The sequence below is a fragment of the Budorcas taxicolor genome, chromosome 20 (assembly GCF_023091745.1).
Source record: "Budorcas taxicolor isolate Tak-1 chromosome 20, Takin1.1, whole genome shotgun sequence".
NCBI classification, from domain to species: Eukaryota; Metazoa; Chordata; class Mammalia; order Artiodactyla; family Bovidae; genus Budorcas; species Budorcas taxicolor.
The window spans coordinates 43,152,560-43,169,310 of record NC_068929.1 but is presented as its reverse complement, the minus strand read 5'-3'; the positions used below and the strand labels follow the sequence as shown (position 1 = coordinate 43,169,310).

The following is a 16,751-nucleotide window of genomic DNA, read 5'->3' as shown; positions in this document are numbered from 1 at the left end:
AGGAAACACGAGATAAGATTTGCAGAGGGCGGCTGAGACCCTCTTCTTTTGGATGTTGTGCTGTGTGGAAATGAGATTCCAGATCTTGCTAAGGATGGGGGGCGGGGAAATTGAAGGCAATGATACTAGGGGTGTAAAGCTGGGTAGGGAAGTTGAACAGTAGTCCAAGGAAGAAGTGATAGTGTCTGGATGAAAGAAGCAATGGGAGTTGGGGAGAGGGAAGGAGATGGGAGTTCTGAAAGTGGAACTGACAGCACTTCACTATTGAAATTCATCACTTTAATAAATATTCACAAAATTTCCAATATGGGCCAGGCACTATTCTAGGAACTGGGAACTGAGCAATGAATGAAACCTACAAAGTCCTTCATAAAGTTTCCATTTTAGCACTCCCTAATTTAGAAGGAATGAGGCAGGGGTTAATCCATACAATGTCAGCAGGGATAGGCAGTATGAAGGAAAATGAAAAGGGTTCCCGGAGAGTGAGTGATGAGGCAGTTGCTATTTTAGACAGGGATCAGGAAAGGACTCTCTGTAAGGGACATTTGAACAGTGGCCAAATGGAGTGACAGGTAAACTGTGGGGTCTATTGAGACAGAGGTAGACATAACTGGGAGTGGAAGCTGGAGACTAGTAAGAGGAAGGAAAGTCTAGTAAGACTTTCAAATGGATGATGGTACAGTTTATTGATAAAGAGACACGTGGATGATGCCAATAACAGGCAGTTATACACAGGAGCTGGTCTAGATGGAGAGGTGGCAGTTATCTGAAGGAAACCTCAAGGACATTTTCTAAAATTTCAATTCAGAGACACCAGCTGAATGGTTTCCTTACCAAATTAAAAGGATCAGACTTTTCCACCTAAGGACATTCATTCTGGTTAACAGTAGAGCCTAAAATATTTCAATGAGCAACAAAAGGCTATTTTAGTACTACTGAAAGAACTTTCTTGAAAGCTTTTCACAAACTTAAAAGCAGGAGTAAACTTTATGGGGAATAAAGCTTTATTTAATAAAAAGCATTATATTAATGTATTTCAAGTATTTTATAAATATATAAGCATTTTAAATTGACAAATATAACGTATCAAGTAAATTGAAAGGCAGAAAAACTGCCACAATTTAGTACAGGCAAACTAAAAATATTCCCAAATCAAAAGCCACAATAACCATTTTCACAATTCCATCATTACTCTATAATCAGTCCTATTTCCTGATTAGAATAGTTAGACCACTGTGATACTGTTTTTTCATGTTTCCATGCACACAATTTTTTGTATTATACTGTAAATGCAATATTCAAATTCATTTGCATTATGGGGCTTGGAACTTAGAGATTAACACTAAGTTTATGAATTTCAACAATATTATCTAACTTAAGCTGAATGATCTCTTTCTGGCTGAACCCAAGTTCTTTAAGAATCTGTTCAGTGTGTTCTCCTACAAAAGGATCCCTTTTAGTCGAAGGGAGAGCTGGGGTGTTGGACAGCAGAGGAGCAGGGCGGGGACTCACACGCTGCTCTGTATCAGTAATAAACGAGCCCCGATCTTTGTTGTGACCATGATGGATAACCTCTTCAAAAGTCAGCACAGGAGTCACGCATGCATCAGTACCGTCAAAGATCTGACACCACTCTGCCTTTGTCTTCTTTGCAAAGATATCTGCAAATTTCTTCTTCATTTCTGGCCAATCCTTTATACTCATCTGATTGGGAAGTTCATCAGACTTTAGCCCAAGTCCTGAGAGAAAAACAGAATTTCTCAAATCAGCATGCTTTGGGTATAGTAAATATAATCAGTGCTAATGAGTTTTGAACTCATCATACTTGCCCCAAATGGGATATTTTATAAGAATTCTCAAGTGAGTCAAGAGAAGAAATTTAAACTCAACTTGAAGTTGGAGCCAAAGCTGGAGAAGGCAGTAGTGTAACAGGATTCAAAACAGACTTTCTAAGTCTTTGCGAGATCTTATTATTTACATTTCATCAAAAGCAGTCTATTTTTAATTGTCTAGTTTCCAGAAATCAACTTCTTCCCTCTGAGAAGTTTTTCCAAAAGAGACTTCCTCATGAAGTTATTATCTGCCATGTGTGTGCTAAGTCACTAAGCTGTGTCTGACTCTTTTGTGATCCCCTGTAGCCTAGCAGGCTCCTCTGTCCATGGGATTTCCCAGGCAAGAACACTGGAGTGGGTTGTCATTTTCTTCTCCAGGGGATCTTCCTAACCCAGGAATTAAACCCAAGTCTCCTGCATTGGCAGGCAGATTCTTTACCACTGAGCCACCTGGGAAGCCCAAAGACACATGCAAATTGTTCCGACAGCACACATGAGAGCAAGTTATCAGCCAGCCAGTCAACAGGGGACACAGAGACTTTTTCTCTCTCAAGTACAAAGAGTTCTGAAGGGCCCCTCAACACAAGGGGCAGAGAAGATGAAAGGATTTGCCAGGAAATATCACAAGAAGGATGGCTTCTCCAGTCCATGACTTCATCTGTGCTCCCTTCATTGACTACAGGAACCCACCCCTGTAGACACACCCCAACTCCAGTGCTGATTAAATTATACCCAAAGGGCAACTTTGCCTTTGGGGTTTGGTGTAACTGTCATTTTTATTCTCTCTTGTATAAGAGGGTTTCTCAATTTAAATTATGCATAATATTTTGCATAAGTTTAGCCAAGTTAATCAAGCAATTCTCATTTTTTATCATCCTTTCCTTATCTACCATGTTGAAAAACAATGACCAATAATTGTAAGCTGCTCTGAAGATGCAGAAGTGCCTACAGAGGTAAGAAGACAGGAATACTATAGGCTCTTCTTAGAGTTTTGAGGGATATAAGGCTATAAGAACTCACATAATTCTGAACAGCTGTGAAAAAACACCTGTGCAAATACATTGTTCTCTGTAGCCACCTGTCCCATTCAAAACCAGGAAAGATATAAAGCCATAGTTTCAGATTTACCACAGTAATCTATGAAGAAATATTTCTAAGGCTGTCTTTCACTTTGCTTTCTTCTTCCTGATTGTCCCAAACTCTGTGATTAAGAAGCATATAAAATGAGCAGTCAGCCAAAGCACTTAAGTAGACCACAGCTAACTGCTGGAAACATACACGCATGCTTTTATAAAGTTTTCTTTTTTTTTAATCATAACGTGATCAGAATCATCAACTAAAACTGGAGCCAATAGTTCTCCAACAAACACTAAACTTAAGGTTACACAGGTTTTGTTAAGGTACACAGGTTTGTACACTGGAATCAGTTCAGTTCAGTTCAGTTGCTCAGTCATGTCCGACTCTTTCTAGAAATCAGAACACTTCCACCCCTGACTGTGACACACCAGCTGTGTCAACACGGCTGCTATTTAAAAGGGTGAGGCTGAAGATATTTGGTATTGACAAAAAAGGATGTCTTTGCTATATTTTTTAGTTAAAAAATTATTAATTATAAACTTATATGATTATGTATTTTACAAATTATATAAATATATAATATAATGTATATGATTATATATACATTATAAAAATTATATAATACAAATACATATACAAATTATAATATATTTATAGTATATAGATTATTTTAAAAATTTAATTGTGTCTGTATGTGTACAAGGGAAAATTCATAAAGGCCACATTCCAAACTTTCCTAAAGTAGAAGGACATGGGAGAATTTTTACCTCTTACCTTATAAATTCTGTGTTGTTTACACTTTTTTCATAAAAAATACATTATTTTGAATTTTTTCATTTTTTAAAACTGTGGTAAAATATAGAAAATAGAAAATTGACCATTTTAGCCACTATTAAGAATACAGTACTATGTTATTAAGTACATTCATATTGTTCTGGAACCATTACCACCATTCATCTCCAGAACTTTTCATCTTTCCAAATTGAAACTGTACCGACTTCCCTGGTGGCTCAGATGGTAAAATATCTGCCTGCAATGCAGGAGACCCAGGTTCAATTCCTGGGTTGGGAAGATCCCCTGGCGAAGGGAATGACAACCCACTCCAATACTCTTGCATGAAGAAATCCATGGACAGAGGAGCCTGGCGGGCTACAGTCCATGGGGTTGCAAAGAGTTGGACACAACTGAGCGACTAACACTTTTACCCATTAAACACTAATATTCTATTCTCTGCTTTCCCCAGTCCTTGTTCAAATATCTGTTCAAGTTCCCACTTTTAATTCTTTTGGATATATAACCAGAAGTAGAATTGCTGGATCATATGGTAATTCTATGTTTAATTTTTTGAGGATTCACTATATCATTTTCCACAATGGTTGTGCAATTTTACATTCTTACCAGTAATGCATGGGGTTCCGATCTCTCCACATCCTCACCAACACTTATTTCCTGGCTTTCTTTTAACAAGTATTTTGAAATTTTACAGCAACTTAAAAAAATTCTCTATTGCCTTTACTACAAGAATGTTATGTCATGAGAGTCTCAGTATCTTCAGATTTCTTTGCCCTGGAAAGCATTAGGAACATAGCACAGAGGAGTCTGAGCCTTACAAAAACCTTGTGTATTTATGCTCAGACACGGAGAGCTAAATGAAGCTATGGTCTCAACGATCTCAAAATGTACGGTGAAATAATAAATTAACACTAACAAAAAAATCATTACAGATGTGGGAGTTTGTCCAAACCACTCTGTTCTATCGTTCTTCTAACTTACAGTTAAGTTAGTGAAGTTAATATGGTTGATCACAGAACGCATTCTGATGCTTATAAAAACCATCATTCCAGCTATATACAGACTACTCTGAGCAGCATTTTGCATCTGAAAAGCTATCAAACATAAAACTCCAGACTTAAAACTGGAAGATAAATGTGCTGCACCACATGTGCTTGTCACACTGCTTCAGCATATATTCTAAAACTTCTTAGAAACCAAATGATCTGTGAAGTAAACTTTAAATTCACATTTCACAGGGACAAAATAAGTTCAATCCAATTATCAGTCAGGGCAGAAGGGATCCCAAATTTTTCTGCTAACCTGTGGCAACATATCAGTAAGACAAGAATCTGCAAGAAAGGTGAATCGCAGAAGCATCAAGTGATGGTGACATATCCCAACAAACTCTCACTTGCCAAAGTCTCTCTGTGCTCTGGTGACCCCGTTATTAAGTACCAGGAGGGGCAACTATCCATCAAGGAATAAAAACTGGTAGAACCAGCAGATCATTTCTAGGCAAGAACAGACTGTGGCCATGCAACGGGCAAGGTAAATATCCAACACTACTGAGTATGGGCTTCCCAGGTGGCACCAGTGGTAAAGACCCTGCCTGCCAGTGCAGGAGACGTAAGAGATCTGAGTTCGATCCCTGGGTTGGGAGGGTCCCCTGGAGAAGGGCATGGCAACCCACTCCAGGATTCTTGCCTGGAGAATCCCAGGGACAGAGGAGCCTGGCGGGCTACGGTCCATAGCGTCGCACAGAGTTGGACACAACTGAAGAGACTTAGCACAGCACTGGGTATGAAATGTAATAAAAACACTGAACGCCCACAAAAAGGATTATGATTTGTTTAAGCTGAGCTATTTAATAGACCTTTTTAATAAAACTACTTGTCAATTTAAAAGATGGGGGAAGTGCCTCACAATATAATGATGACCATCATTAGGCTAATTATAAACTGGATATATACGTATAATAAAAGACATCATGAACTTCAAAAGACCCCAAAATAGAGGCTGGAAAACATCCACAGAAAAGAAGTTCCTGAAAAGCTACTCACCCTTGATCAGCAGCTCATAGAACTGGGGCTCTAGTGCTCCGACAGCCATGAACCCCCCGTCAGCTGTCCGGTAGGTTGTGTAGAAAGGTGCTCCGCCATCTAACATGTTCTGTCCACGGGGCTGGTCCCACAATCCTGCTTCTTGGGTTTTCCACAGAAAAGAACTTAGATATGCTGTTCCTTCCACCTTTGAAGAAACAGAATGCAATGTGAATCCAGGTAATGCAACTATACAAATTATGACTGTTTCCTACTTGGGTTTTTAAAAAAATGTTTGTATAAAAATGTTTACCTTAGAATATAGAAGGATTATACCTAATAGTACAACTTCTTTGATATTTCGAGAAAGTGAATTAGGACAGGTTTATGATAGAGCTCCTGAACTATTCAGATCAGGGAATATTGTTCAGAAAAGACTTCAAGGAACTACTTCTGCTCTTCCTTTCAAATAACATTGGCAGAATGTTGACAATTTTTGAAGCTAAGTGAGGCTAGCTTCACTAGTAAGCTTACTTCACCATTAGGAAGCTAATTATATATTCTCTTTACGTTTATGTATGTTCAGGATAAAAAAGCTGAAAATAAAAAGGTTTTTTAAAAATCTATCATCTGATCTCAATACTTATAAACACATACACACAAACACATGAAGCAGATCACATTTTAAAGGTAAATCGCATGACAGTTATATTTAGTTGATTCTAGTTTTGATACCAAGCACAAGAAAAACAAATTTGAATATTTAACATATTTTAACTTTAATTGTCACTAGAAAGTTACAGAATAAACATAACAACATGGGTGGCAGGTGATAAGGGTTTTCTGAGTACAGACAAACTAGTTTGGGAATGCCAGCTTCCCACTAGTCCTGAAATAAAAAGGATTCACATCTCCGGTATGATTGTCATGAGACTGGATGCACTGAGCTAACTAAAGCACACTTCCCTACGCTTCTGGCAGTCCAGGAAGAGGGCCAGCAAAGCATCCTTGTCTCTGAGGTTACTAATAGAAAGGTCCCATTCCAACCGTGAGCATGGGATTTCTCACAGATTCTGGCTACGAAACAAACACAAACAGGCAAGAAGACTGCAGTGGGTTGCCATTTCCTCCTCCAGGGGATCTTCCCAACCCAGGCATCAAACCCTTGTCTCCAGGGTTCGCAGGTGGATTCTTTACCACTGTGCCAGTTGGGAGCCCATCTTTAGATATGTCTCAGCTTTCTCTTTTAGCTTGAAGAAGCTCATGAACACTTGAATCCATGGATCTGACATTTGCTGTCACCAAGTAGTGGAGTTTGTATAAGTGGCCTTTGGTGGTGCTGTTTTTTGAAATGGGGTTACACAGATTTTACAGTCCCCACATTTATACATACACACACAAACACACATATAGATACATCTCATACACACACACACACATATATACATTTAATCTCTTTTGTACACTGGATGTACTGATGAGTATTGAAAAAAGACGTCCTGTCAGTGTTATGGGTCTATTTTGGGTCACTCAGGATACAAACAGGTTCTAATCTAACTCCACCTTTACTGGGAACCATAGAGGGACACAGGCCAAGACACAGCAATTATAATCCTTATCTCATCAAGAGGCTGCCGAGCACACACCTTTCTTCCCCCTTCATCCACACGCAGCGTATGCTGCCACGGATGACAGCCCTTGACGCAGGGAAACTGCAGCCTCAGTTTCCCAACTTTTTATATTATTCTCATCACATAGGCAATGGCCTGCATGCCAACATGCAGTCCCCCAGGTCAGAAGTGTTCCCTTAGGTCAGGAGTAAACACAGTAAAACAGACCCCACATGCCATGTGCGTGCATGCTGTTGCTTCAGTCCTGTCTGATATCCAGACTCTTTGTAACCCAATGGATTATAGCCCACCAGGCTCCTTTGTCCATGAGGATTCTCCAGGCAAGCATACTGGAGTGTCATGCCATGCCCTCCCCAAGGGGATCCTTGCAACCCAGGGATCGAACCCAAGTCTCAGGCATCTCCTGTATTGGCATGTGGGTTCTTTACCACTAGCACCCCCTGGGAAGCCCTAACTCTAGTTTCTAAGGGAACAGTCTGATGAAGAGATGACTCCAGGTCATCATGGGCAGGCCTAGGTCACAGACTCTGCTGCTAAAGTCATTTGGAAACTATCCGTCTAAAAGAATAAGATGTATGTCCCCTCCAATCAGCCTCCTCCTTCAGTGGTTCTCCCCAGGGTACCAGAGCCACCATCCGCTGGGTCTTCTAAGTCAGAGATCAGGGAGTGATCCTTGATTCCTTCCTCTCCCTCCACTGCCAAATGTGAATTGTTAAATTCAGACCTATTCTATCATTGACCATTTTAGTACTTGCCTTTATCTCTTAGTCTTGTCTTCATCAGATCCACTCTACAGCCTACCAGCAAAGATAGGTCCAAATGTAACCTGTATAGTGGTACTAGCCTGGGCTCTCATCCACTAGCTGTAAGAACTCAGGCAAAGTTCTGAATGCACTGATGAGTCTGTTGAAGAAAGATGTCCTAACAGCTTTATGGATCTGTGCTTAGTTGCTCATTCATGTCCGACTCTTTGCAACCCCACGGACTGTAGCCCACCAGGCTCCTCTGGCCATGGGATTTTTCAGACAAGAATACTGGAGTGAGTTGCCATTTCCTCCTCCAGGGGATCTTCCTGACCCAGGGATCAAACCCACGTCTCCTGTTTTTCCTGTACTATAGGTGAATTCTTTACCTGCTGAGCCATCAGGGAAGCCCTGTTATGGGTCTAACTGGGTTCAGTACCAATGTATCCCAGGAGAAGGGAATGGCAACCCACTCCAGTATTCTTGCCTGGAAAGTCCATGGACAAAAAAGCCTCATGGGCTGCAGTCCATGGGGGTCACACAACTGAGTGCACATGTGTGAGGGGTCTGGAGGGAGATGGGTTGGTAGCAATAAACAGGTAGAACTGGAAAAAAACAAACAATGTATTCCAAGTGAAATTGTTGTTTTGGGGATTAGGAGAGATCACACAGGAGAAGTGCCTAGGAGAACATGAAGCAAGTGCTCCGTGCATGAGAGTGAAGACACTGAAGCATCCTGACATTCGAATCTCCACTACACAGAGCAGCAGGAAGGTCTAGACTGGTCCATTTTATTTGAGCATCATCAAGAATCTCTTCTTCCTGCTAAAGGAGACCTCCTGAGCCCAGTTTTGAATGAAGATCTCTTAAAAATCATATTCAAAGCACGAGACACAAGATGGGGAAAATTGCTGAAACACAATGTAATATCAGGTGAGTCATGAACAGTTTAGAAAACTGACTCCACAAATAGACGATCAAAATATGACACTGGGACACATGTCAAACATATGAAGCTATTTTAAAGAGAAGGCTATCTTTGCTAACTTGGATTCAAATTTCAAATCTCAATCTATCTCCTGTCTTGTTCAAAAGAGGATTTGAGGCAGCCATGTATAAACCTTAGGAACAAACGCTAGGTTTATCATTTCCCCCAGTTATCACTTACCATGCTTGCATCGATGACCTGACCTTTGCCAGAGCGTGTGCGTTCAAACAACGCCATAATGATGCCCATTGTGCACATGAGGCCACCACCACCAAAATCAGCCAGGAGATTCAACGGGGCATATGGATTCTCACCACTTCTGCCAATTCTTGATAAAACACCTATACCATGGGGAAAAAAATGGAGGACCATTAAGGGTAAATTTAATGTGTCTTTTAAATTTGTATTTATTTATTTTTGGCTGTGCAGGATCTTCGTTGCTCTCTCTGGTTGCACTGAGTGGAGGCTGCTCTCTAATTGCGGTGCGTGGGCTTCTCATTACAGTGGCTTCTCTTTTTGCCGAGCACAGGCTCCAGGACACACAGGCTTCAGTAGCTGTGGCACGTGGGCTCTGTCATTGCGGCTCCGGGGCTCTAGAACAACAGGCTCAACAGTAAGCCTGTACTTTACGGCTTAGTTGCTCCACGGCATATGGGATCTTCCCGGACCTGGGAGCAAACCCTGTGTCTCCTGCATTAGCAGGCAGAGTCTTTACCAACAAGCCATCCAGTGGTAAATGGGTTAAAAATCCCATTTAATGTGTACTTTAAATAAATACCTGAACATCCTAGAAGGAAAACCAATCTCTTTAGCTACTAGTTGTAAGTAAAAATTAATATCTAATGCCTTTCTAAATCTAAACTTGTTCGGTATAAGATGGTTTTCCTTTTTTTTTTTTTTTATGTCTTTATTTTCTTTAAAACTTTATTCCTACAAACATTTTCAGAATTCTACTGCTAAGTTTTTATTCACTGAGTTGTGGAGGGGAGGGGAATGGTTGCTATCCACTTAGTTTATAACTTAACAATGGTATAAGGCACTTCCATTCTTATTAGAAACAGATGCAAGAAAATAAACACAAAAAAGAAAAGGAATTGCATTTTTAAATAGATGTGAAAAATCAACTCTCCACTCACTCTTTTACTCAACCTTTAAATGTGTACACACAGAATATTTGAGACTTTTTTTACTCAGCAATATGATTCTTAGAAATCTAGAATTAGGTCATTCTAAGAGCTCCTTATTGTCAAATTCAGACTTAAATTGAAGAAAGTAGGGAAAACCACTAAACCATTCAGGTATGACCTAAATTAAATCCCTTATGATTATACAGTGGAAGTGAGAAATAGATTTAAGGGACTAGATCTGATAGATAGAGTGCCTGATGAACTATGGACGGAGGTTTGTGAGACTGTACAGTAAACAGGGATCAAGACCATCCCCGTGGAAAAGAAATGAAAAAAGCAAAATGGTTGTCTGAGGAGGCCTTACAAATATGTATGAAAAGAAGAGAAGTGAAAAGCAAAGGAGAAAAGCAAAGATATAAGCATCTGAATGAAGAGTTCCAAAGAATAGCAAGGAGAGATAAGAAAGCCTTCCTCAGTGATCAGTGCAAAGAAATGGAGGAAAACAACAGAATGGGAAAGACTAGAGATCTCTTCAAGAAAGTTAGAGATACCAAGGGAACATTTCATGCAAAGATGGGCTCAATAAAGGACAGAAATGGTATGGACCTAACAGAAGCAGAAGATATTAAGAAGAGGTGGCAAGAATACACAGAAGAACTGTATAAAAAAGATCTTCAAGACCAGATAATCACAATGGTGTGATCACACACCTAGAGGCAGACATCCTGGAATGTGAAGTCAAGTGGGCCTTAGAAAGCATCACTAAAAACAAAGCTAGTGGAGGTGATGGAATTCCAGTTGAGCTGTTTCAAATCCTGAAAGATGATGCTGTGAAAGTGCTGCACTCAATATGCCAGCAAATTTGGAAAACTCAGCAGTGGCCACAGGACTGGAAAAGGTCAGTTTTCATTCCAGTTCCAAAGAAAGGCAATGCTAAAGAATGCTCAAACTACCGCCCAATTGCACTCATCTCACATGCTAGTAAAGTAATGCTCAAAATTCTCCAAGCCAGGCTTTAGCAATACGTGAACCGTGAACTTCCAGATGTTCAAGCTGGTTTTAGAAAAGCCAGAGGAACGAGAGATCAAATTGCCAACATCTGCTGGATCATCGAAAAAGCAAGAGAGTTTCAGAAAAACATCTATTTCTGCTTTATTGACTATGCCAAGCCTTTGAGTGGGTGGATCACAATAAACTGTGGAAAATTCTGAAAGAGATGGGAATACCAGACCACCTGACCTGCCTCTTGAGAAACCTGTATACAGGTCAGGAAGCAGCAGTTAGAACTGGACATGGAACAACAGACTGGTTGGTTCCAAATAGGTAAAGGAGTACATCAAGGCTGTATATTGTCACCCTGCTTATTTAACTTCTATGCAGAGTACATCATGAGAAACGCTGGGCTGGAAGAAGCACAAGCTGGAATCAAGATTGCCGGGCGAAATATCAATAACTTCAGATATGCAGATGACTCCACCCTTATGGCAGAAAGTGAAGAGGAACTAAAAAGCTTCTTGATGAAAGCGAAAGAGGAGAGTGAAAAAGTTGGCTTAAAGCTCAACATTTGGAAAACTAAGATCATGGCATCTGGTCCCATCACTTCGTGGGAAATAGTTGGGGAAACAGTGTTAGACTTTATTTTTCGGGGCTCCAAAATCACTGCAGATGGTGATTGCAGCCATGAAATTAAAAGATGATTACTCCTTGGAAGGAAAGTTATGACCAATCTAGATAGCATATTCAAAAGCAGAGACATAACTTTGCCAACAAAGGTCCGTCTAGTCAAGGCTATGGTTTTTCCAGTGGTCATGTATGGATGTGAGAGTTGGACTGTGAAGAAAGCTGAGCGCTGAAGAATTGATGCTTTTGAACTGTGGTGTTGGAGAAGACTCTTGAGAGTCCCTTGGACTGCAAGGAGATGCAACCAGTCCATCCTAAAGGAGATCAGTCCTGGGTGTTCATTGGAAGGACTGATGCTGAAGCTGAAACTCCAATACTTTGGCCACCTCATGTGAAGAGTTGACTCACTGGAAAAGACTCTGATGCTGGGAGGGATTGGGGGCAGGAAGAGAAGGGGATGACAGAGGATGAGATGGTTGGATGGCATCACCGACTCAATAGACATGAGTTTGGGTAAACTCTGGGAGTTGGTGATGAACAGGGAGGCCTGGCGTGCTGCGATTCATGGGGTCGCAGAGTCAGACACGACTGAGCGACAGAACTGAACTGAACTGAAGCGCTTCCCTGGTGGCTCAGAGGGTAAAGAACCTGCCTGTCATGCAGGAGACTCAGATTCTATCCCTGAGTCAGGAAGATCCCCTGGAGAAGGGAATGGCAACCTACTCCAGTATTCTTGCCTGGAAAAATCCATGGACAGAAGAGCCTGGTGGGATACAGTCCATGGGGTCACGAAGAGTTGGACATGACTGAGTGGTTAACACTTTCAAGATATGTTCGTACAGGTGAAAACCATGGGCTTTTTCTAGTATTCATAGAATTTCTAAAATCATGCCTCAGTCAACAATTCACAATAAAGTAAGGGGGTACCAGAATCAAACTATTAATATATCTTTGCAAACCACAGAGCAACCATTTCTACTATCAATAAGTCTCTTACTTCTTAGCAGGGGCTTGCTTGAGAATTCACTCCACAAACATAGTCAGTAAATGTTACTAGTGAGTGTATTACCCTTCCCTGTGTGTTAAGGCAGGGGAAATTGAAAGTGTTAGTTGCTCGGCTCTTTGCGACGCCAGGAAATGTAGACTGCCAGGCTCCTCTGTCCATGTATTCTCCAGGCAAGAATACTGGAGTGGGTGGCCATGCTCTCCTCCAAGGGATATTCCTGACCCAGGGATCAAACCCATGTCTCCTGCTTTGCAGACAGATTCCTTACGATCTGAGTCACCAGAGGGAGGCTGACAGTGACTGTTCCAAGACAAACCAATCTTTTTTAAAAAAGTACACGCTCTTTATTAATTCCAATAAATATTCCAAACTTCACCTTTAAAACATTCTTTCTAATAAGTGTAACTGTAGATCTTGACTGGGGGAAAAAAGAGTGTAGAGAAATTGCTTTTTTTTTTTTCCAACATACCTGACAAAGCCAAATAGTTGATGTCATGTCCGGCTGCCTTGGAGAACCTTCCTGACTGGCCGAATCCACTCAACCTGCCATAGATAAGCCTTGGGTTCTTCTTCTGCAGAATCTCTGGACCGAGCTGGAGTCTTTCCATTACCCCTTAAGAGAAAAGTTACATTTTTTTTGAAGACAGCATGAACTGAAGATGGGTATAATCCCTTCTTTGTGGCAAATATAAAATAGCACTTTTTTGCAAGGAAAATTGGTAACACTTGTTGTGAGTTTATAGTGAACGTATTGCCAGTAATTAAGAACCCAGACAGTGAAGCCCCCATTTCTGGAATGTGTGGCAGATCCCCCCACCCCAAGAATGCTATTTCCCTTCAGCACTGCCCTACATCCCTGCAGGCATACCCAAGCATCTTCAGAGTGGATATGCCATCCCTTCAGTCAGCCCCTTCAGAGTTTCCCCAGTTTGCTCCTAAGTAATTTATTAGAAGTGGTCTGTTCTCTTGGAAGTTACTCTGGGTCTTTAGTTGATCAAAAATTCACTTTGGAAGCTGCGTTTCCTTTCAGGACCTCTTTTATGTCTATGCCTGCATGGGTGCCTGCTATACTTATGCATGTATATATTCCATCTTCCCAAACAGCTCAGATGCTCCTCTGGCAGGATTCATGCCTCATCTGTTCCCACAGGCCTTTAACATGCCCAGCAGTTCCTCTACAAAAAGACTCAGTATAAATATCTGGTGGAAGAAGGGTTAGCAACAACAGCATTTAATTACTCTTATCAGCGAGTACAGCTGACCCTTGAACAAGGCGAGTTTGAACTGTTTGGGTCCACTGACATGCAGTTTTTCAAAAGTAAATACTACAGTATTACACAGTCTGTGGTTGATGGATGCCGAGGAACTGTGAAGAACCACTGTAACTAAAGTACAGGTTAGCCCTGGTTTGTTCAAGGGTCAATCAATATTTATTCTGCTAAAGCCAGGGAACCTAAGGAGTCCTGGGGTTAAAGACATAAAATTAGATAATAAAACTCACTGACTTTGTCTCCACAAAGCTATGATAAGTTACAAAAGGATTCTATTCCTAGACTGGTGGTTACCAAGGGGGAAGGATAGGAGAGGGATGAATTGGGAGCTTGGGATTAGCAGATGCAAACAAGTATATACAGAATGGATAAACAATAAGGTTCTACCATATAGCATAGGAAGCTCTATTCAATATCCTGTGATAAACCTGTGATAAATGAAAAATATGAAAAAGAATATATATGTAACTCAGTGGTTCTGCTGTACAATAGTAATTAACACAACATTGTAAATCAACCATACTTCAATAAAAAATAGAACTCTATTTCTCTAACTAGAAAAACATCAGCCTCAAACCACCCCAACACCCCCTGCAACTAGCTCCACCTCTCCCCTAATACTACAACAAATTATTTACCCATGCGGAGTCTCCTTCAATTTCAAGTTGTGTATTATTAAATTATAATATAATCCTAATTACTAAATTATTATTGTTGTAATCTCAGATCTGAGGGTGGATTCGTTCACATATTTAAATACACCTGGTGCCCCACATAGCAGATTCATCCCCATTTACTGACTTCCAGCTATATACCAAAGCTTGGGATTTGTACTCGAGCAAGAGCAGGTGTCTGAGCAAAGATCAAAGTGGTGCTAGACCCAAACATCAGCTTTAAAAAGGCTGTTACAACTGTTATCAAGGAAGCTGCAGCAGGCGTGCAAAGAATCCGGAAGTCACAGAAAGGAAGAAGGATGATGGGACTGATGATAACTGAAAGCTGGTGGTGGAAAAGGAAGATTTGGGAGCCTAGACAAAGGTACGAGTTTTTCATTCAGGCAACTGGGTGGACATTGGTTCTATTCACTGAAATGATACAGAAAGAGAAGAGGACATTTTAGTAGGGAAGACGTGGGACTGTTTGGAATATGTGGAAGCTGCAGTGCCTAGGAGACAGACAGAAGTGGGCAGAACTTGCCTATTCTGGAAGTCTGCGGCTCTAAAAGAAGGGGGCACAGTTATCGACTTGGCCATCACCTGCCTATAAAAAATAAAAACAGCAGAAATGGATAAGGGCTGCAAGAAGCAGAGTGTAAAGGAAATTGAGCAGAAGCTGGAACCTGAACCCCAGCATTTAAGGAAGCAGGTGTTAGCCTGGCTTTACCCCGGTAAACCAAGCTCCAAAATTTATCAAAGTTTGACTATGAACCTACATGCAGTTTTCCAGGGAGAGAATCTATGGCTTTCGTTTGTTTCTCATAGGGTTCATGGCCTTCACGTAATTAAGAAACGCAAATGGAAAAGAGTAACTCAAAAAAGGGGGGGGGGGGTACTTGGGAAGGAGTCAGAGGTATAGGAAAAGTGGGGACAACAGCATTATCTCGGACTCCAAGAGTGGAAGATCGTCTCGGGGGCGAACGATCAGCAACATCAAATGCAACAGCAAGGTCTAGAAAGGGACGGAAAGGGTTCAGGTGGCAACAGGGCAAAGGTATGCTGGTAGGCTGCAGTCCATGGGGTCCCTAGGAGTCGGACACGACTGAGCGACTTCACTTTCACTTTCATGCACTGGAGAAGGAAATGGCAACCCACTCCAGTGTTCTTGCCTGCAGAATCCCAGGGACGGAGGAGCCTGGTGGGCTGCAGTCTATGAGGTCGCACAGAGTCGGACACAACTGAAGCGACTTAGCAGCAGCAGCAGCAGCAGCATGCGGGGTGCAGCCCCAAGCGGTCGGGCGCGGCGACCTCCCTTCTGCGGGGACCGTCCCCTCTCTGGCCCCGCGTAGGGGCAGGAGGCTCACCGGGGCGGAAAGGTTCCAACAGCACGTCCGCCTGGGCGCACAGGCGCCGCAGCACCGCCGCTCCCCGCGGCTGCTTCAGGTCCACCACCAGCGAGCGCTTGCCTCGGGCCAACCCGCTCGGGTCGCCGCGGGTGCCGGGTCGGTCCACACGCACCACGTGAGCCCCGAAGTCCGCCAGGACCATACCGCAGAAGGGAACCGGGGCCAGGCCGCCGAGTTCCACGACTGTGATGCCCCTAAGCGCCATGGGCCCCGCGTCTCCTTCCCAAACTGAAGAAGCAGCAGCTGCCTGAACTTCAACCTCTACAGCCTAGCGTCAGCCCTGGGCGCACCTTCCCTCCCTCGTGGCCCCGCCCCCACGCGCCTGCGCGCAGCCGCAGAGCCTGCGAGCTAGTGCGTCTTCGGACCGCCTCCAGATCTGGGCGGCTGTTAGTGGACTGAGGTGGCTTAGATTTTAAAATTCTGCTGCTGCTGCTGCTAAATCGCAAACTCTAGGGGATCCTAAATTGTGCCCTAGGGGTTGACCTGGGGGGATGGGGGATGGGAGTGGGGGTGGGACCCATGGCTGGCCCTGGATGTCTCAGGATGGTTTTACTTTCCTTGCAGTCCCAGCCGCTGTGCTC

The 16,751-nt window shown here is 42.3% G+C and overlaps 1 protein-coding gene across 1 annotated transcript; it reads right to left on the bottom strand.

Moving 5' to 3' along the window:
• Window positions 1-1,082: 1,082 nt before the first annotated feature.
• AMACR (alpha-methylacyl-CoA racemase) lies at window positions 1,083-16,444 on the bottom strand. Its single transcript, XM_052659233.1, has 5 exons — window positions 16,129-16,444; window positions 13,307-13,450; window positions 9,265-9,425; window positions 5,744-5,930; window positions 1,083-1,739 (listed from the first exon to the last, which is right to left on the bottom strand). The coding sequence occupies exons 1-5, from the start codon at window positions 16,373-16,375 to the stop codon at window positions 1,330-1,332; spliced, it is 1,149 nt and encodes a 382-aa protein (XP_052515193.1). The 5' UTR covers window positions 16,376-16,444; the 3' UTR covers window positions 1,083-1,329.
• Window positions 16,445-16,751: the final 307 nt, after the last annotated feature.

Bases quoted from the DNA above. Each gene is read 5' to 3' on its own strand.
- AMACR (XM_052659233.1), bottom strand. From the start codon at position 16,375: ATGGCGCTTAGGGGCATCACAGTCGTGGAACTCGGCGGCCTGGCCCCG. The intron at 13,451-16,128 runs GTGAGCCTCCTG...TTTTCTCTTAAG, and splicing joins GTTGGAACCTTTCCGCCCCG to GGGTAATGGAAAGACTCCAG. The intron at 9,426-13,306 runs GTATGTTGGAAA...CCCATGGTATAG, and splicing joins CAACTATTTGGCTTTGTCAG to GTGTTTTATCAAGAATTGGC.